A 20,815-nucleotide genomic window follows, 5' to 3' on the forward strand; every position below is an offset into this window, starting at 1 on the left:
TACATTTAAACCAAAAAAGCATAAAGTCTTTGACCCATATGCAGATATATATGTAACTAAATATGTATCTAAATATGTAACAGCGATTCTAATAATACTACAATTGTAGCACGATTACCTGTATGTTTGGCCAGGGCATCTTTGATAGTAATGAAGTTCTTCAGAGATTTGGACATTTTGCATCCGGCAATGGTCAGGTGACCGGCGTGCAAGAAATATCGTACCCAGTGATCATTCTCAAAATAAGCCTGTTAAATAAATAAATAAATAATCAATTATTTAAAGGAAACATATTGTATAAAATTGTAAAGGTGTGACACACAAGAACCCAGGGCCAGGATCAAGTTCTTTATCATTAGTCTTCAGATTTAATAATAACCAAAACATCTGTTTACGTGGCAATGCTCAAAACACCAACATGTATCCGTGTGCGGCTTTGTAGTTGATGACAGCAAAATATTTAATCACTACATTATTTCACCTCTATATGCTCTTGCAGAATAAAAAAGCGCACTCTCTCAGTGGCTATAACAGCATGCATATCAAACAGAAATATGTGTTTAATTACAAGTTTGACAAAGACATGAATGGTTTAACTAGTCGGAAATTTGCAATTATTGTAATTCCATTGTGATGTGAATGTAGCATTAACCTGGAGAAAATAATGAACTGGATTTTAATAATCGACATTTTTCATATGAGCACATTGTAATTTTCTCACCTCAGACTGCGCCAACTCATTGTCATGATGAGGAAAACGCAAGTCAAAACCTCCACCATGGATATCCATCGACTCTCCCAAAATGGATCCAGCCATGGCGGAACACTCAATATGCCACCCAGGTCTCCCCTTTAACAGCCCCAGGAGAATTTCAAGTATTAAACTTACAAACATTACTGATGCATTCAAAACTTTGTTTTATTATATTAAAACTACTAAGCTGCCAACTGAGGAGGCATTTTAAGGCATCATGTTCATCTATATATTTTCTAAACATGCATGTTTTCCAGATGTGTACTTCCTCACCTTTCCCCAAGGGGAGTCCCAAGATGGTTCTCCAGGCTTGGAGGCCTTCCACAGTGCAAAGTCATTCTGTGATCTCTTTTCACTGAGTCTGTCTGCTGAGATACTCAAGTCTCCTGCAAAAGTAAAAAAAAAATAAAAATTCAATGTCCAGGTGAACACTGAAGAAGACACTTATCATGAAATAGCCAAAAAAATAAAATAAAATAAATCAGAGTACAAGAAACCTGCATCCTGCCATAGCGTTCTGTTATTCAATGGATAATTTTGGCTTGTTGTATCCACTGCTCAGATTATTATAGAGCTGTATGCATTATCTAGTACCTCTGCCCTATTGGTGTGCATCAATACAAATGTATTACAGCAAAACTGCACTGCCATTCCATATCTATTGGCATGGAAATTACAGACAGTCGAACTGGATACTTTTATTGCAATTTAGTCCTGTACCTTCTCCTTCTTGAAGAGCCTTCTGATCACCAACGGCTTCTGGTACTAGTTTGGCATAAGAGTGAGCAGGGCAGGAATCAAAATTTGCTGTGTCAAAATATACCGATCCATTTGATTCGTATCTTGTGAGAAAAGAGCAGAAATTAATTCTTAGACATATTCTTTGGAAGTAGTGTTTTTTCTGGGTTATATCATGAAATATCAAAATAATCAATCTAGAGAGAAGACAGCTCTATTCCTACCCATAACCGTTGTCCACAATTCCTTTGACAAATGCCACAATCTCTGGCACATACTCACTGACCCGTGTGAGAACTTCAGGAGGGAGGACCTGTCAATCAAAGACACCTCAGGCTTTCATCATTGCTCAGACTTAACATCAGTAAGTAGATGCATCACAATATATACACTACATAACACAACAGAACAGCTGTTTTCAACTGATAATAATGTGAAATGGCATCATATTAGAATGGTTTCAGAAGGATGATGTGACATTGAAGACTTGAGTAATGGCTTCTGAAAATTCAACTTTGCCATCACAGGAATAAATAACATTTTAAAATATATTTCAAACAGAAAACTGTTATTTTAAATTGTAATAATATTTCACAATGTTACTGTTTTTACTATATTTTTTATCAAATAAATTCAGCCTTGGTGAGCATGAGACTTCTTTTAAAAACATTGATAATAATAATAATTTACTGACCACACGTTTGAACAGTAACTAGTGTATATACATAGATGGATCATTTTCAAGCTATTGAATTATTCACCAGTATCAGTTTACTCACATTCAGGGCTTCCATATCTTTATGGTACTCTCCCTCCCAGTATTTTGGCAACAAAGAGAAGATTGAGTTTTCTGTCACTTGGCTCCCAAATTGGGAGTCTAACCAATCTGACAAGAGATCCTTAGCCTCCTCCAATAAGACCTAACAATGAAAACCATTAAGAAGAACAAGTTAGCTTCAGAATCATGCCATGAATTCAAATGATCTCATTAAAACACAATGTTAATTGATGTATAATTTAGAGCAGAATGCCTCATATGAGCCGGATCAAACTCAAGTCACATTAAGTGTTTTTAAAACGCTGCACATATCATCTACCTGTGCCTGATTCTGGAGTGTATCGCCTGCAGCGTTGCTCTGCTCTGCCATCTGCAGGGGACCAAGGGCAGCATCCACTGCTGCATCCAGCCTCTCCAGCATCTGTTTCTTATCTGGGTCAGTAGTTTCAGCAAGCTTGGCTTTAAACGGCTAAACACAATAAAACCAAATGACATTAAAGCACAGTGATGGGGAAACAGATGAAAGCATTTTTGTGAAGGCCAGAAACTAACAGTCTTGAGGGTTTGATGTGGTAATGCTTCCATTTAGTTTTCAGAGCCACTTAAATCTTTTCAGCAAAATCATTCATTTAATCAGTTAAAGGCAGTTCTTTCAGTACTTCAGGATACTGTATAAATCTTTATTATCTTGCTAATGTGACAGTTTACGCAACCATGAGGCAGGGAACACTGATAAAAATAACTGATAAGTTGTGTGACAGACAGACCTGAACTATTAGGAGAAGAGTTTATTTTTAAAAGCATCAATTAAAGCAAATCATTCAAATTTGCAGAACATGCAGTATTTCTGTCTTCTATCTTAAAGTTGGCATGAAATGAAAATTGCAACCGTCTTGTCTTCCCTATAGACCAGGGGTGTCCAAACTTGGTCCTGGAGGGCCGATGTCCTGTAGAGTTTTGGTCCAACTTGCCTCAACACACCTGCCTGGAAGTTTCTAGTATGCCTAGTAAGACCTTGATTAGCTGGTTCAGGCGTGTTTGATTAGGGTTGGAGCTAAACTCTGCAGGACACCGGCCCTCCAGGACCGAGTTTGGGCACCCCTGCTATAGACCTTAGTCAGGATAGCAACATATTTAATTTTTGACAGGAATGAAATCAAGGTTGTGAGAGACAGAAGTACAGTGCGTTCAGTGGAATGTACTGTTGGTTAACAACATGCCCATTGTTCAGCTGACAGAACATCAAAAAAAATAAAAATAAAAAACTAAAGTCTATAGTGACGCATATCTGAATGAAACATCTTCTCATAGTCATTTGCTAATTATATGATCGTTTCATGTGAGTCCCAGGTTGCTGGAGGGGAATGATTGAAACTTGGAGTGCTATTGGACAACCTTTTTGTCCAGCCCTCATGCCGACGCACACGTCATCAGAGAAGAGATGCAAAAGAAGAGGGCATGTTAATGATATTGATTAAAAATTATGAGAGCATGTTTTTTTATGACAAAATTTTTTTTTAATTCTTAAAATATTTTTTGATAATGATGTGCATGGATAAATCATTTCTAACTGCAACACTGCATACAAATAGGAATGATCAGTTTTGATTTCATGGTGTCTTTAAATTGGTACTTTCAGTAACTCAGCATGATAACAGGATTCATTTGGAGTGATGTGCTTGCTTTATTTTCCCTTCACCGTTCGGGCTGTTAACACATCCTGCAGTATCTGAGAGGGACTGGGCTTCTTCTCTCCATACTGCTCCAGCAGGTAGTTCTGTCGGGCTCTTTTGATGATCTGAAACGAAGAGGTCACACTGATGATTGATTTAAACTACCCTCAGTAGCATAAGTTATAAGGTTATACAGAGTTCAAACATTTAAGGTCAACTACATTCACACTCTGTGCAAACACTGCTCTTACTTTGTCATCGATATCTGTGATGTTCATACAGTAGAAGACATCGTATTTGAAATAATCCTTCAGTATTCTCCGAAGTATGTCAAAAGAAATGTAAGACCTGAAAGAACAAAGACATTGAATCCGCATGAAATACAGAGAACTGATCCATCAAAAACGCTGTATGGGCCTTGGATGGAACATTTTTTATATTTTCTCTTTTTGCCCATGTTCATTAAACCATATTCAAACACAATAGTTCTTTGTGATTTGGTTTGCAGCCTCACATACACAGCTAACAAATTCTTAGCCTGGATTGAAAGCTGAATGTCTGCTTCAGCCTTTTCATTGACTGCTGTGCTGTGTCTACTGTGCTGTTTTCAACAGCTGGGGCACACTGAAAACAAAGAAATACTATGAATGGATGGGGAATATGTCACCTGGCATGACCCATGTGAGAAGCATCATAAACAGTGGGGCCGCAGCAGTACCACAAAACCTTGTTGCCCTTCTGTGGTACAAACACCTCCTACAATGCACAAAACAAGACGGATATGAATGGTTTTGGCAGTTTATTATAACACAGCATCCATTTTTTATGTTGATGAAAGAAGTCTGAATTTATTTGATCGATAATACAGTAAAAACAGTAATACAGTGAAATATTATCACAATTAAAAATAGCTGTTTATATTTGAACCTGTTTTAAAATGTAATTTATCCCTGGTGATGGCAAAGCTGAATTTTCAGCAGACATTATTCCATTTTCAGTGTCACAAGTCTCTTGTACTCACTACGGCTGAATTTATTTAATCAAAAATACAGCAAAAACAGTAATACTGTGAAATATTATTACAATTAAAAATAATTGTTTATATTTGAATACATGTTAAAATGTAATTGATTCTTGTAATGGAAAAACTACATTTTTCAATTTTCAGTGTCACATGATCCTTCAGAAATAATTCTAATATGCTGATTTGGTTTTATTTTATGCTCAAGAAACATTTCTTATTATCAATGTTGAAAACAGTTGTGCTGCTTCATATTTTGTGGAAACCATGTTTTTTGATTAATATAAAGTTCAAAAGAACAGCATTGATTTGAAATAGAAATCTTTACATCTGTAACATTACAAATGTTCTCACGGTCACATTTGATCAATTATGTGCATGCTCACTGAATATAATAATTCATTTCTTAAATTAAAAAAATATGTTGATATTGTATATGTTGATGTTTTAAAAATATTTGGGTTAATCTGATTATGCTTTCAGCTACCAATACTATAGTAATATAAAATATATAAAGTGTTAATTTAGTCTAGTAATGTTCTACATGTCAGCCACACGTGTTGTTTTATCTTTCATACTGTACCTTGGTCCGTGTGAGGCTGTTATAAAGATGCAGCTTTGAAACATCTGTTCCTTCTGGCGGAGACCATGGTGGCTGCACCCGCTTTGCCTTTGCTGAAAAACAAGAGACACTTTTTTCACCAAAATGACTTTGTTTAATATAAAATGAGTCACTTTTACAGATTCATTTATAATATTCAATCCCTATACTGAACAACAGGTGCATCACGGGAAATAGTTGTTGGTGCACACCTGATGCAATAGTATAAGAGAGGAAACATAGAAAACATAGTTTTCTCATAGAAAACATTAAACGTATAAATGAAAGTAACACATACGCAGTGCAAAAGTGAAACAAACAATGTGCCAACAAAGCCGCAGAACATTGCGGCTAATGAAAGAACTGTTTAAAACCACAACACCTCAGTCACACAGTGTGTATCAGTCACCTACAACTCAACCCATTCCGGTCCTGTCCAGAACAAACCTGAGAAGTGATCGTCTTGTTTTGACTGTACATTCATTTTCAGATTCCTGTCAACACCTCACCTTATGTATACTAACTAACACATCAAACTACCCACACCTCAAGCTCATGCAACACATACTGAAAATGTCCTCAGCACAGAAACCACTAACTCAAAGTACAAAATAAAACCACAATTCAGCTACAACCGACGTTCATGCACCCTGACTACGACAGGGGGAGGTCTGTCTACTCACTGCTGCATTCTGGGGTCTGGCCATTCGTTTGGGGCTTCAGGGCGGCTATGTGTTTGTACCAGCGCAGGGCGTGGACATGCCGCTCGGGTGGGGGCCTGCATAGAAGCGCAAAGGCTTCTGCATCCGCCTGCGAAGGCCCGTAGCCAGCCAGATAACTGCGACTGCTCAAGTACTCGTTCAGAGCCTCAACCCTGAGAGCATCCTCACTTATGCGCAGTAAGAAGCCATAATCAAAGGCTGGGAAAACAAAAGGGCATAGACACACATAAACACATAGACGAGCAGACATTAGAAACGAGCTTGGGGCCCGTGGAGAATGACTGTAATGACACCTGTAATCCTCTCTAACCTCATTCCTCTGAAACAGAAGCTGTAATAATCAGCTAACACAAAAATGTGAAATGATACACTCACAACTATGTCAATTAATTTCATAATTGAGGTTAAACTGAAATTCTATAACTTTAAGTCAAATAGACATATACATAGCAATAAATTGAAATACCCAAAATAACTTGACATATCCAACAAGAGATGAAACATATTTGGAGCACAAATAAACTTGTAAAGGGCCATTAAAATTTTTACCATTAACTAAAACCAATAAACATATTTTTTGTTAATTTAAATAAAGCTGAAATAAAATAAGATAAAAATATCTAAAACCACTAAAACTTAAACTACAATAAAACATTTAAAAAGGTTTATTTCAAATATGAATAAATACTGTAATAGCATTTAATAATGCTAAAAAAAACACTTATTAATGTATTAACATGCTATTGAAAATATATTAAAAATGCATGACAAAATTCTGAGAAATGTGCGTTACGTGCAAAAGCGCAAAAGAAAATGAAACGAATGACTCTTATGAACCTGTTCTTTATTAAATCAAAACCACTTATGAATCAGTCCAGGCTTAAAACATCTGACTCATTTAACAGCATTATAATTATTATTATTATATATACATGTGTGTCTGTATGTAACATTACATGTTGTTACATCTGTTCTGTTTTAATCTGATAATGATCTTATCATCTTGCAACAGCCTGTATTTCTTTCACTAAAAGACCAACAAAATAATACCAGTATAATAACGTAAACGGCAAGAAACCGAAATGGGTGAATTCCATTCGATTCTCATTCCTAGTTAAATCTAAAATTATTTAACTCCTTACAGTATGTGTTACTTCGGCTGTCTGATTTCAGCTTATCTGTCAAATGTTCAGAGAGACAAGTAGCTAATATGACAATATGACAGCCAGCCACACACTGACTGGAGAGACTCGGGCATGTTGCCACATAGCTATAATATTACATGCTTATGTTAAGAGCAGTACATCAATAGAACAAATAGTGGGAAATATCCTGCAACAGCTGCAGGGTTGAACAGAATCAGCACGAATGATTAACTTTAAACAGGCCTCTACAGGAGGAACACGCGTTAATGTTCATAGCGTACATCATGACTGTTACATCGCAAAATAAGTAAATAGCTAAATATCACCTGTATCTCCTGTGCTTGCCATTTTCCACGATCTGATGCAACAATAACAACAATAAAACCTGACAGGAAATCACAATGAAACACGGGACATGCACGAATCAATGCTGGTTGACGGATCTCTAGAACATTTACAAAGATCTCCTGTGTGTCTTATCATATACAGATCCGATGTTTTTCTACGCCGAATAATACTTCCGGGCAAATATTAAAGCTCACTTCGCTCCAAAATAAAAGTCACATAATAAATACTTTTTATAATAATGAGCAATCTTAATGATTAAATTAATTAATTGCTTACAATAAACATTTCCATTATAAATGTAAATATTGAGTATAATCATACAACTAGACTTAAATTTAGATTTTTTCATTACAAAGGTATAGGCCTAATATAGGTATCAAACACTCTGAAATGTGTGGGATTGCAGAACTTGTAGTTATCAGTGTATTTCCATATTGTCTTAAGTTATTAGATTAGAATGTCACTTTTTTGTCCTTTGTGTGTGTGTGTGTGTGTGTGTGTGTGTGTGTGTGTGTGTAAGGGCCATTAAAATTTTTACCATTAACTAAAACCAATAAACATATTTTTTGTTAATTTAAATAAAGCTGAAATAAAATAAGATAAAAATATCTAAAACCACTAAAACTTAAACTACAATAAAACATTTAAAAAGGTTTATTTCAAATATGAATAAATACTGTAATAGCATTTAATAATGCTAAAAAAAACACTTATTAATGTATTAACATGCTATTGAAAATATATTAAAAATGCATGACAAAATTCTGAGAAATGTGCGTTACGTGCAAAAGCGCAAAAGAAAATGAAACGAATGACTCTTATGAACCTGTTCTTTATTAAATCAAAACCACTTATGAATCAGTCCAGGCTTAAAACATCTGACTCATTTAACAGCATTATTATTATTATTATATATACATGTGTGTCTGTGTGTAACATTACATGTTGTTACATCTGTTCTGTTTTAATCTGATAATGATCTTATCATCTTGCAACAGCCTGTATTTCTTTCACTAAAAGACCAACAAAATAATACCAGTATAATAACGTAAACGGCAAGAAACCGAAATGGGTGAATTCCATTCGATTCTCATTCCTAGTTAAATCTAAAATTATTTAACTCCTTACAGTATGTGTTACTTCGGCTGTCTGATTTCAGCTTATCTGTCAAATGTTCAGAGAGACAAGTAGCTAATATGACAATATGACAGCCAGCCACACACTGACTGGAGAGACTCGGGCATGTTGCCACATAGCTATAATATTACATGCTTATGTTAAGAGCAGTACATCAATAGAACAAATAGTGGGAAATATCCTGCAACAGCTGCAGGGTTGAACAGAATCAGCACGAATGATTAACTTTAAACAGGCCTCTACAGGAGGAACACGCGTTAATGTTCATAGCGTACATCATGACTGTTACATCGCAAAATAAGTAAATAGCTAAATATCACCTGTATCTCCTGTGCTTGCCATTTTCCACGATCTGATGCAACAATAACAACAATAAAACCTGACAGGAAATCACAATGAAACACGGGACATGCACGAATCAATGCTGGTTGACGGATCTCTAGAACATTTACAAAGATCTCCTGTGTGTCTTATCATATACAGATCCGATGTTTTTCTACGCCGAATAATACTTCCGGGCAAATATTAAAGCTCACTTCGCTCCAAAATAAAAGTCACATAATAAATACTTTTTATAATAATGAGCAATCTTAATGATTAAATTAATTAATTGCTTACAATAAACATTTCCATTATAAATGTAAATATTGAGTATAATCATACAACTAGACTTAAATTTAGATTTTTTCATTACAAAGGTATAGGCCTAATATAGGTATCAAACACTCTGAAATGTGTGGGATTGCAGAACTTGTAGTTATCAGTGTATTTCCATATTGTCTTAAGTTATTAGATTAGAATGTCACTTTTTTGTCCTTTGTGTGTGTGTGTGTGTGTGTGTGTGTGTGTGTGTGTGGAAATTTGTAAACACAGACAGACCACTAGGGGGAATCCAAGTATAACCTCAGGAGGGTGAGTAAACTGACTGTATTGTCATTTTGGGTGAACTATCCATTTTAAACTTAGAAGTCTTACAAAATCACAAGCTAATGAATAGAATTAAGGTTTTACGTGTAACCTGTCTGATTATGACATCTTACTAGAAAGGAAATCTGTCTGGTTTATTAGGCTTATCACAGACAGTGTGTGTGCAGCAGCTTCTTAAGTTTGTGAATTTGTATGTAAGACATCACTTGCCAGGAAGCAAAGTTTGCTTTGTTCTTTCTTTGTTGTTGTACAATTACACTTAGCTTAGTTGCCACGTGCTATATTCGCAATTTCATGGCATTCGTTATAGGTCAAGGACCCTGTCAACCAGCACTTATCTTTGGATTGTGACTCCAGACAGACTACAGACCCCTAACCTCTATGACAAGGGCACAGACTGCTCGTAGCTGTTGAAGGCCAGACGACACGGACCTCTCCTCACAGAATGCCAATGGAATGTACGTGAGTGACGGACCCCACATCTGTGCGCATGCTTGATTTATTTGCATTGATCGTGTTCGAGAGCCCATCATAATACATGTCATGTGCATACATACATGCTTTTGTGTGTGTGTGTGTGTGTGTGTGTGTGTGTGTGTGTATCCAATTAGTCTAACTGGTTATTCGTTTTACAATGAAACACTTAAATGGAACACTTAAAGCATGTCACAGCAGTTGATAATTCCAGTTCATTGTGGTTCAGCTGTGGCAGATCCTTCTGGATTCACACCTAGATTAGCAGAAAGCCAGCTGCAAGGCCCACAGCAAATATATAATCATTACAACAACTGTAAATAACTTTCTTTCATGTCGTATCTCCATCTGAATGAAGTCTTTCATGCAGTTGTCAATATGCAACAGCTGTGATGTTGTCTGATGCTGGAATGACAAGGTGCTGACAGATTTGTGTGACGGTAGTCAAAAGAGTAGGCTATACAACACATCAAACTCGAGGACAGTTGTGCGTGGAATTGATAAGCATGGTTATTTAATACACTATGACTTTTAAAAGTATCAGAAGTTTCAAAAGGACACCAAGGATCTGTCATTCCAACTAAAGCAATGAAATCATCAGTATGTTAGGTGTCTTGCAATGTAACTAAAAGTAGTATGTGAATAGGATTCTTTCAAAATACAATATTTATGTATTAAGATATTCAGTTAAACGACAGGTCTGATTTTTTAAAGGTAAGGCAAGGCAAGATACATAAATCAAAAGTCAGTGGTTGTTGATGTTCAGTTGTGTCCTTTATGTCTCAGGGTCAAAAGTGGACATACTCATGAGAGAAAGTGAAAACAGTTGCAAAGTTACATATATTAATCCCCTATAAAACAATCTTTAGGAGATATTGAAAAAGACATGAAATGTTAGTCCATTCATGCTTTTAGGGCCAGTTTGTTTAAAAAGTTAGTTGTTTGATTTAAAAATCATTTCAGGCTTTTCATTAAAGTAAATAACAGTTTGAAACAATAGACCCCAAAGAATGAACTCAACTCACAGGATGAATTCAGGTACTGTTACATGAGTGTGTGCACTAGACAAGCATCATTATCATTAGACACTTGACAGAAATGTCAAACTTAGCAATGCTTGACTGATGGCATGAGGAAAGGGGTCCTGCACTTGTGGGGAAGTAGGCCTACTGTTTTTTTCATAATAGATGTCAGTCTCTTTGGGCCTATTTGTCCAATACAATCTTTTCTTGGGGCTTCTATTGTCATTAGCAAGAACACTCCCTCCATTATGAAGTAACAATATCATCTCTTTGTCTAATTCTAGATAGAAATTGATACAATTAAATCCACTTAAACTAAATGTATACATACCTTATGTAATTTATGTTGGGAAAGTAGGGGCTCATCCTAAACCTATTCTTTATTTGTTGACAAGCACAGAATACAAAGCTGCAGATGTAAAAGCTGTGGCTTCCTGTGGCTTCCAGAGGTTGTTCAAGAATACTAAAAATATTACAAACAAACAAAAAAAAGTGTTTCAGCCCTTTCTTTGAGCAGTATGGTTGGGAGGGAACATCAGAAGATGATTTGCTACAGTCAGACTCTAAATTTACCCATCCGGTACCTGCTCCCTTATCCTTCATCCTATAGCTTCTTTATTTTCTTTAGTTCTGTCAACCAATGAAGGTGACGGATGGTGTGCTCAATCATGGTGGTAGATGGCTGAAGGGGTGGGCAGGATGGTTTGGGGCATGTACTGTGTGACATTTGGGGGGTGTGGGGCGGGGGGTATCTATTAAAAGAGAAGTGTTGGTGTTGGTGTCCACAATGCCTGTTGGAACCCAATAGGGACACTCAACCAGGATGCCAGAGCCAACTAAAAAGACAGGTATGCCAGTGTTTTTGTTCTTATTTCTATTTGACAATTGTGTATATAACAGATTTTTGTCAGTCAGGAGAGACTTTTAATCGGTGTTGTTTTGAGTTGTTGGTTGAGGGAATGTTACCTTTCCGTTCTGAACTTTGACCCTATGTGTATTGGGTTTTCTGTGATTATGTATTTTCTATGATTTGAACTCCTGCACCTCTGATTCTTGTTCTGTTACCATTTGAACAATTAATCTGTAGTAATTTGAACAACATATATTGAAAAAAATGGGCAGTGTCAGTTGATTTGAATGAGCAGTTCCATAATATATTGTCACAATGTTCTTATAAAAAGTTCTGCATGCTACAGCTGCTGTTTTTTTTTAAGCCTACTGTATGGAAAGCATTCAAAGCATGTGACTATTATGTGCACTTTTCTTGAATTTCTTATTGGCAAAATATATATATAAAAAAAAGATAAACTACTTTCTTTTAAACCAAAATATCAATTACTGGCCTATCTAAGCAAATGTGATAGAATAATGGCAGTGGACTAAAGGGCTTTTCTCCAAAAGTGCACAGAATAACCCTGCCTAAACAGGAATTAAAAGATTGCCATAATGTGATAGCACCTGTTTGACAGTCCACTGCAGTGATATTCGCTAAGACCTACAGCATTCTAACGATGCTGTTGCATGACTTTTCAGTATTAAGCAATGGAGTTTAGTGGTAGCCATAAAATTAATCTGCAGACACTTTCTCTTCACACTTTCTCTTCCCTTTTTAAATCTCTTCAGTGTATTTCAAAGGCTCTAGACCAGTGGCTCTCTACCAGGTGCCAGGGCCAAATAGGGCCCCAATAATTCTTAAAATATATGTAGTCACATTAACAAACTTTTTTTATTTGTATTTTTTTTTAAACAAAGTTAAAGGAGACAACAAGGGTGATAACCACTGCTCTAGACTCATAACAGGACATCTCCATAGCAATATGCTCTTAATGATAGTTTATCATGACTGAACAGACTTTCTTTTGAAGGCTTTTGAGTGACACACCTAGGAATGAAATGTTTGGCAACCATCAGCATCTAGTATAAGCTTCATGATAAATGTCACCTTCATGAAATAGTTTCCCTTCCCATCCCAGCTTATTGCAAACTCCAATGAGTATTGGCTGACACTCTGTGACTTTAATTATCCCATGACCTACCACTCTAGGCAATTACCTTTCATCTATAATTCTTCTATTAGACATTCAACCCGACATTTCAAATTTCAAATTTTTGTGCTTATCTCACAGACATTATGGTTCAAAACATATGTACCACAGAGACATCATTAGTTTATTATCACTGTGGAATAAAGGCAATGTGGATACCCATGGTTTTGAAATGGCAAGAGAGGGACCAGTACTTGATAAACAACAGAAATAGATCCTAGCTAATCCATCTAGCAGCTACCTGTGGCTGTGTCAACATGGACTGCAGTTCTCAATGGGGAGCACATGCATTCTATTTTTAAACCCAGAGGGTTGGCTTGTTTTAGGCTTGAACCATTTGCACTGATGTGATTGAAAATGTGTAACTCAAAGTGAAAGAAAGAACGATGAATAAGCAGTTAATAATTAAAGGCATGCGAGTAACAATAGCCATGAAGATCAACTTCCAGCAACACTTTCAAGTGTCAAAAGGCAAAAGTAGTTTATTAAATATTGCATAAGCTATTCATATTATATGCTAGGAGTACATTACTGTGTACATTTTACACTGTTTTTTAATATAACTTGGGTCATTGGTATTTTGACAGTTCGATTTTTAATCCATGACCAGTTAATAACTTTGCTCAATTGTGCTGGCGCAAAATTATTTACTGGAAAAATAAATTAGATTGTCTTATCATTCTTTCATTACAGGGTGACTTAAAGTCCCCATGAAATCAAAATGGAAGTTTTTTTTGGCTTTTAGTATGAATATGTTAGCCTAACGGTACGGTTATCTATGCTCCAAAACAATAATAAAATTTGCATTTGCAAGAAAGGAGCATTCCAAAGGAGCATTCATTTTGTGAGAATATTTCAAAGTGTGCTAAGAAAACTAAGTAGAAAGATGAGAAACGTGTCCTCCTCATTGTCAAAATAGTTACTATTTTAATGCTGTCCTGGTTTATATCTTTAGTCATGAGTCCATGAGTTTTTTTCAGTGTGGTATGTCTTATGATGTTGATATGTTCCCTGTCTTGCATTATACATGTACAATCAGCAAACAGGAAGCATTCATATTCATTTTTCCACACAAGAACAAAAAAAAAGCCTATCTTGCATTATCTTGTCTAAATGCTAGCTATTATTTTGACGGGAAGCTGTGCTACAGAAAGCTGAGCGAACACTTAAAGGAGTAGTTGTAGTTCACTTCCAGAATGAAAATTCTGTCACCATTTACTCACCCTTCACTTGTTCCAAACATGTATGAGCTTCTTTCTTCTATTGAACACAAAAGAAGATGTTTTGAAAAATCTGAACAGTTGATGGGCACCACTGACTTCCACAGTAGGAAAAATAATACATGGAACATTTTTCAAAATATCTTATTTTGTGTTCAACAGAAGAAAGAAACTCATTCAGGTCTGGAACAAGTGGAGGGCGAGTAAATGATGACAGGATTTTCATTCTGGAAGTGAACTACTCCTTTAAGTCAAGAGTCACTGCTATGGAAATGATACACCGTCTAGTCTAGTGGTAGCATTGGTGTAAACTGGCAGGTAACACTACTACACCGGATGCGAATGGCGCAACATGTTGCAGCAAAGCACATAGAACACATTATAATCAGTGATTGTATCACTGAATGTGCTCTACAGTAAACGTGTGTTTAGAGAGGTTAGAGAGGAAATGGGGTCAGGGCAGGACATTTTCAGAGATAAGAGCTTTATGAGATTTTGGAAATGCATCCTTTTCTTCTGATCTACACTGGTTCCCTCACTCCTTCAGTCTCAGCTTTCACCAAGAAACCAAAGACTCAGACGGCTGAGATTGGGGCAACATATTTGAAGCAGAGACTGAGAAGCCTGATGTAAAAGTGAGATGGCAGCGAGACTCCAAGGACATCTCATCCAGTTACAAATACACCATCTCAGCGGAGGGCAATATGCACTCTCTCACCATAAACAATGTAGTTCAGGAGGATGCAGTGGGATATGCTGTTATTGCTGGGGTGTCAAAGGTCAAATTTGAATTAAAGATAAAAGAATCAGAAGGTGGGTGATGTTTGGATGGTGACACACATCTTCCTGTATTTAACTAACTTTTACACCTCCACCTTTGGTTTATTTGTAAACCAGTCACAGAGCACCACAACCAATTCTCCTTTCTGATTCACTTTTTTTCAAGAGGTGCAACTGGTTGTTTTTTTAAAGCACTTTTTCTGAGCATGTTATCACCATTGGTAAGGATTTCTCAGCCTGCTATGGAATTTGGGAAACTCACCAGAACTCTTATAGTTGTTCTTCACTTCAAACACTTTTACCTTTCAGTGTCCATTCGTGGAGCTTGTAATCTCATTAGGCATTGTGCATGGACAAAAGATAAGTGTGGGTTAAATTAAATATTGGATGAATAACTAGCCTAAAGTCTGTGTCTAGGAGGTCAAACTAAAATCTACTGTAGCTGTCTAATTTTAATCTAGATTTCTAATTTCAATCTTTCATCACAAATATGATTTAAATATGATTTAATATGAAGCTATAATCCTCACAATTCACAATTCAAATCAACACAATTATCTTTGTTGAAATAGAAGTACGTCAATGAAAAAGGTCCTGTATAACTTTATAATATTATAATAATAATATTAGTGCTATTTTTTTAGTCATAGCACACTTGTCACAATGTTTCATATCCTCCATTAATGCTGTGCTTTATCTGGACATATTGTAACTAAGAGGAGCTTTAAGTCTCTAACAGCTCTACCAGCGTTGTTTCAGTCAGTGGTTATTAGTCAAGTATTTAGAGCCATTCATCCAGACACAGCGGAAGATGAAAAAGCAAGACTCTGTCCTAATAATGTGTGGCCATTAGAATCCTGAAGAGAGCAATATCAAAGCAATAAAAGGCCCACGAGGACAAAACTTTGCAAGCAAAAGCTTGTTCATTAACAGACAGGTATAGTGTGTTTTGAGGGCAATATGTGTGGAATGTTTTTAGTGTCAGATTTTTCTCCTAACAAAATCAGGCTTTAAGTTTAAAACACTATATTCAAGAGCCTTATGAGCTAAAGAATTAGCATCTTGCTTTGGCCTAGACCTTTTTTATATTTAATTCCTTTTATAGACGCAGAAATGACGAATTATGAATTTGTAATGTGGAAGTAAGGCTTTAGGGACTTACATTCATCAACAGTGACCCAAATGAGTTATTATCACTTGTTTTCATCTGCCTGAAAGCCATTTTAAGGATTTTTTTCATTGTTGCAGTGAAGGAACCACAAAAAGCTGTATCCCCAGATCCTGCAGTTGCAGAGCCTAAGCCTGAAGAACCTAAAGAGACTCCATCAGCACCTACTGAAAGCTCAGCAGCAGACACCAGTGGAACCGCATCAGATGGCATAGCACCTGAAGGTGAATATAAAAACACACAGGCATATTTAAATATGCAAATTAGTTTTATGAAACATTTCAAAAATATAAGATTCACTGGATAACAAACCTATTTTTCTGTTTGTTCTTCTAGGTCTGCCTGAGAGTCATCAGCCTGACACAAGGCAGGACCTTACTGGTCTCTTCACTGAAAGGCCTCAAAGTGGGGAGGTAAATGTAGGTGAGTAACAGGGCCTCTGGTCACTAAGAAATGGATAGTACATATGAAATAAAAATTCTCTTCCAATCTGTTCCCCCATTTAGGTGAGAACATTACTTTTGTTGCTCGGGTGTGTGGTGAATCTCTGCTGAAGAAGCCCACAGTAAAATGGTTCAAAGGAAAGTGGATGGATCTGGCCAGCAAGTCAGGAAAGCACCTTCAACTCAAAGAGCACTATGACCGCAACACGAAGGTCTGGCAATGGTCAATACCAAACAGTTGTGTAATATACTACCTTGATATGTTTAGAAAAGCTTGAAAGTCAAAAATGAGCAAAATGAACCAAACACCTTTTTCTATTCAGGTGTACACCTTCGAGATGCATATCATTGCACCTAAAGCCAACTTCGCTGGAGCTTATCGTTGTGAGGTGTCCTTTAGAGACAAGTTTGACAGCTGCAATTTTGACCTGGCAGTGCATGGTAATAAAAATAACTAAATGCATGTTTGATAAATATCAACAAGGAATGAATTATTTGTTTTAATTGATAATTGTACCAAATTAATTGGTAATGTGTGCATTTCACAGAGGCTCGTACAACAGATGGGTTTGATATTCGCACTGCATTTAGACGCACGTGAGTATTTGTCTTTGTGTTTTTAATAAACTACAAACTATTCATTTCAACACTTGCGTCATAAAATTTTAAAAAGTGACGTGACTCATGCAGACCAGCAGTATCGTGCTATTTCAGCAACATATTAAAGTGCTTACCTGGTTTGTTTGCTTTCTTGAATGTTGTGTGGTGTGTTGGTTTGATGATTTTGTGTGCGTAGATCCTAGTGCTTCTTTATGTGGTTTGTTTGTTATTTCTATTGCATTAACACTTTTTTGGAACTGCTGATTACCCAGGAGCATCAGTGCAGGTGGTAAGAAGAAGATGGGAGAGCCTGGCAGGTAGCTAATGGGGTTTGCTGCAGCAGGGGATATATTCACAGTCATTGTCTTTACCCAACCAAACCCTCTGATTTGCAGTGTTGGGCAGTAACTAGTAACTTAGTTACTGTAATAATATTACTTTTTGCAGTAACTGGTAGTGTAACTAATTACTAATAAGATTTCAGTAATAATATTACAGTTACCATCCATAAAACAGCTTAGTTACTTAGTTACTTTTGATGCCTCAACTGATTTAAAATCCAACAATCAAATAATTCCTAGATTTATTTTCATAATTTTCATGACTCGCACATGCATGTGATGTCCCCAGTGCAGCAGGCAAGCTTGGAATATGGAAAAGCTTACATTCAGCAGATAGAAATATTGCATTATATTTATTTTTTTTCAGGAAAAAATATGATCTGAGCACTGTTGTGTAGGTTGTGGCTTTACTTTACCCTGGCATTACATCCCACCCACATCCCTCTGATCAGCATGTGGTACATATTACTATAATTAAAAATCTTTTTAGAAAATTAAAGTTTTTTCTTGCAAACTTAAAGAAATATAATTGTATATGGGTAACGGAGAAATGACAATTAGCTTCAAGCTACACATGACAATTAATGAGATTAATACAACACTTCTACTTGAATGTCACTACCGATCACTAGAAATGTATGTGGAAGATACACAGTTACAACTTCTGTGGGGCGTGAAGAAAAAGTAATGTAACTACTAGTGTAACTAATTACTGTTGCCAGAAAGTAATAAGTAAAGTAACAATATTACTTTTGAAATGAGTAACTAGTATTGAGTAATATATTACATTCTTTGAGTAACTAGCCCAACACTGCTGATTTGTCATCAAAAGAGTTAATTGTGTCCTTCAGTGTCCATCTGTGTCCCTCTATCAGTCATCGGTTATAGCTTGCCCTTTTCTTTCTGTCCTTTTCAATCTTCTCCCTTTGTCTGCAACATCTAAGGAGAGTGATATTAGTCATTGCTGACGCTTTATGACTCACTCTCCAAGGACCTTTGCAAAGTCTCATTTCCTTTCTGTTGTCTTCCTCCATCTCTTCTCACACTTTTCTCTGTTTCTGTGAGAAGGGCAATTTCCAAACACTCATTACTGGTGTATCAGAGGCAGAGGGCCTTAAAGTGAATATGATTTCCATGTCCACTGATCTTTTCAAGTGCAGACACTGATTAAGAGTGAGCAAATTACAGGATCACACTAATAACGCTGCCACCAGTTTAATCAGAAACCGCATTTGTCCGTGACTGTTTTGAAATACTTTAATTCTGGTTATTTGAAACGTAATAGCAGAAATCTCTTGATGCAGTTCTTAACTTTGGCTGACACCTTGTCAAAATCAGTGGAACCAGCGGCACAAACTTTGAGTGACGTGTCTGTTTTGTTGCTCCTCTTCGTGTCTTTAAGAAGTTCCTTAAAGACAGTTCATCATGGGTCATACATACACATCTTTCAAATACTACTAGCTTTACAGATCAGAGAGAAGGCTCTAGCATCAAGATGATCACTTATTATAATATTGTTGCCTTATAATAGACATATAGCTGCCTAGATCTTTCATATGTACAGTGATGTCATGTGTGATCATAGCGGAAGTCTGCTACGGATTTCTTCTGTACATCAGCATTTCTGTGTCTTTAACTCAACTTTGCCAACAAAGCCTGTTTACAGTATAGTGCAGCTCTGCTCCAGTTTCTATTGCCTCAGTGGAGCTTAATGATATCTGTATAAAGTGCATGTATTGTTTGTGCATCTACACACCAGTCCCATATGTTCTTCTATATATATGTGTCAGTATATACCATTCAAATATTTGGGGTCAATAAGATCCATCTTTTAAACTTTTTTTTAAAAGAAATTAATATTTTTATTCAGCAAGGGTGCATTTATAATATAATAAAAATTAATAAATAATAATACAAATAAATGTTTCTTGAGCACAAAATCAGCATTCTAGAAAGATTTCTGAAGGATTGTGTGACACTTAGGACATGAGTTATAGCTGCTAAAAATTCAGCTTTGACCTTACAGGAATAGATTACATTTTAAAATATATTAAAAATAGAAAACTGTTATTTTAATAATAATATTTAATAATATTACTGTTCTGACTGTAATTTTTTTGATCAAATAAATATAGCCTTGGAGAGCATAACAGACTTATTTCAAAAACATTTAAAAATCTTATCGATCCCAAAACTTTTGAACAGTAGTGTTCATCCATTCCATATGTTTTATAGATAATACTACATCCTGGACATGTGTCATTTGCATCAACATGTTTGATATTCTGTTCTTTTACAAAACAATTTATTAAATACATATCCATTTTTAATAAATTACTGCATTTTATATATGTTATAGAAGCTGTTTTCCCTAAAATGTACATACCTTATAATGAGGTGAGAATGTTTTGTGGCCTGTGATTCGTTTCTCTCGTACAGTAGCACAGATGCAGGTGAAGACTCCGGAGAACTGGACTTCAGTGCTTTACTGAAAAAGAGGTGAGTCTTTAGTTAGAGATCTAATATGTCACATACATTCATTGTCTACTTTAAGTCAAAAGTTGCCTTGAAACAATTTACCTTTAATGACATCAGCATGAGCTAACATGATTTGAGCAAGATCCAAAAAACATCTTGTTCTTCAAAGTAAGCAATAAAACCTGACACTTGTACAAAGGAATTCACATGCTCAGTGTCACAAATGTTTGATTGTGACCTATGAATAGTTGAACTGAAGACTTTAGATGTACTTTGATGCCTTAAAGGGTCTTTGGTTGAATCTAACAAAATCTAAAATATTTCTTATTCATTTTACATCATATGTGTGCTTTAATTTTTCTTTAACATTGTGAAACGTACTGTTTATTATTGAAGCCTA

The 20,815-nt window shown here is 36.0% G+C and overlaps 2 protein-coding genes and 1 long non-coding RNA gene across 5 annotated transcripts in view; 1 reads left to right on the forward strand and 2 right to left on the reverse strand.

Annotated features, from left to right (window-relative positions):
* The window catches only part of LOC107700453 (cysteine--tRNA ligase, cytoplasmic-like), a 15,366-nt gene extending 6,015 nt beyond the window's left edge, over window positions 1-9,351 (reverse strand). Inside the window, exons 1-13 of one of the 3 annotated variants that reach the window (XM_016502101.1) lie at window positions 7,759-7,872; window positions 6,249-6,485; window positions 5,548-5,639; window positions 4,611-4,699; window positions 4,195-4,291; window positions 3,970-4,068; window positions 2,590-2,739; window positions 2,272-2,412; window positions 1,717-1,805; window positions 1,475-1,596; window positions 1,028-1,140; window positions 722-850; window positions 119-248 (exon numbers count right to left, since the gene is read on the reverse strand). In XM_016502101.1, coding sequence (XP_016357587.1) covers window positions 119-248; window positions 722-850; window positions 1,028-1,140; window positions 1,475-1,596; window positions 1,717-1,805; window positions 2,272-2,412; window positions 2,590-2,739; window positions 3,970-4,068; window positions 4,195-4,291; window positions 4,611-4,699; window positions 5,548-5,639; window positions 6,249-6,485; window positions 7,759-7,780 — 1,510 coding nt within the window. In that variant the 5' untranslated portion in view covers window positions 7,781-7,872. Of the gene's footprint in view, window positions 1-118; window positions 249-721; window positions 851-1,027; window positions 1,141-1,474; window positions 1,597-1,716; window positions 1,806-2,271; window positions 2,413-2,589; window positions 2,740-3,969; window positions 4,069-4,194; window positions 4,292-4,610; window positions 4,700-5,547; window positions 5,640-6,248; window positions 6,486-7,758; window positions 7,873-9,237 lie in introns of those variants that run through there. The other 2 variants (XM_016502103.1, XM_016502102.1) reach the window with 2 other exon arrangements.
* Window positions 9,352-12,163: 2,812 nt separating this feature from the next.
* mybpc3 (myosin binding protein C3) overlaps window positions 12,164-20,815 on the forward strand; it is a 37,101-nt gene continuing 28,449 nt past the window's right edge. The window contains 9 exon segments of the mRNA XM_016502104.1: window positions 12,164-12,188; window positions 15,153-15,200; window positions 15,203-15,418; window positions 16,634-16,777; window positions 16,890-16,976; window positions 17,060-17,208; window positions 17,320-17,437; window positions 17,545-17,593; window positions 20,377-20,436. Coding sequence (XP_016357590.1) covers window positions 12,164-12,188; window positions 15,153-15,200; window positions 15,203-15,418; window positions 16,634-16,777; window positions 16,890-16,976; window positions 17,060-17,208; window positions 17,320-17,437; window positions 17,545-17,593; window positions 20,377-20,436 — 896 coding nt within the window.
* LOC107700456 (uncharacterized) lies at window positions 16,939-20,609 on the reverse strand. The gene is made up of 3 exons (XR_001635547.1): window positions 20,518-20,609; window positions 20,324-20,425; window positions 16,939-16,999 (listed from the first exon to the last, which is right to left on the reverse strand). It is a non-coding gene; the product is annotated as an uncharacterized LOC107700456 (long non-coding RNA).

Source organism: Sinocyclocheilus anshuiensis, unplaced genomic scaffold, assembly GCF_001515605.1.
Source record: "Sinocyclocheilus anshuiensis isolate Anshui unplaced genomic scaffold, SAMN03320099.WGS_v1.1 scaffold154, whole genome shotgun sequence".
Lineage (NCBI taxonomy): Eukaryota > Metazoa > Chordata > Actinopteri > Cypriniformes > Cyprinidae > Sinocyclocheilus > Sinocyclocheilus anshuiensis.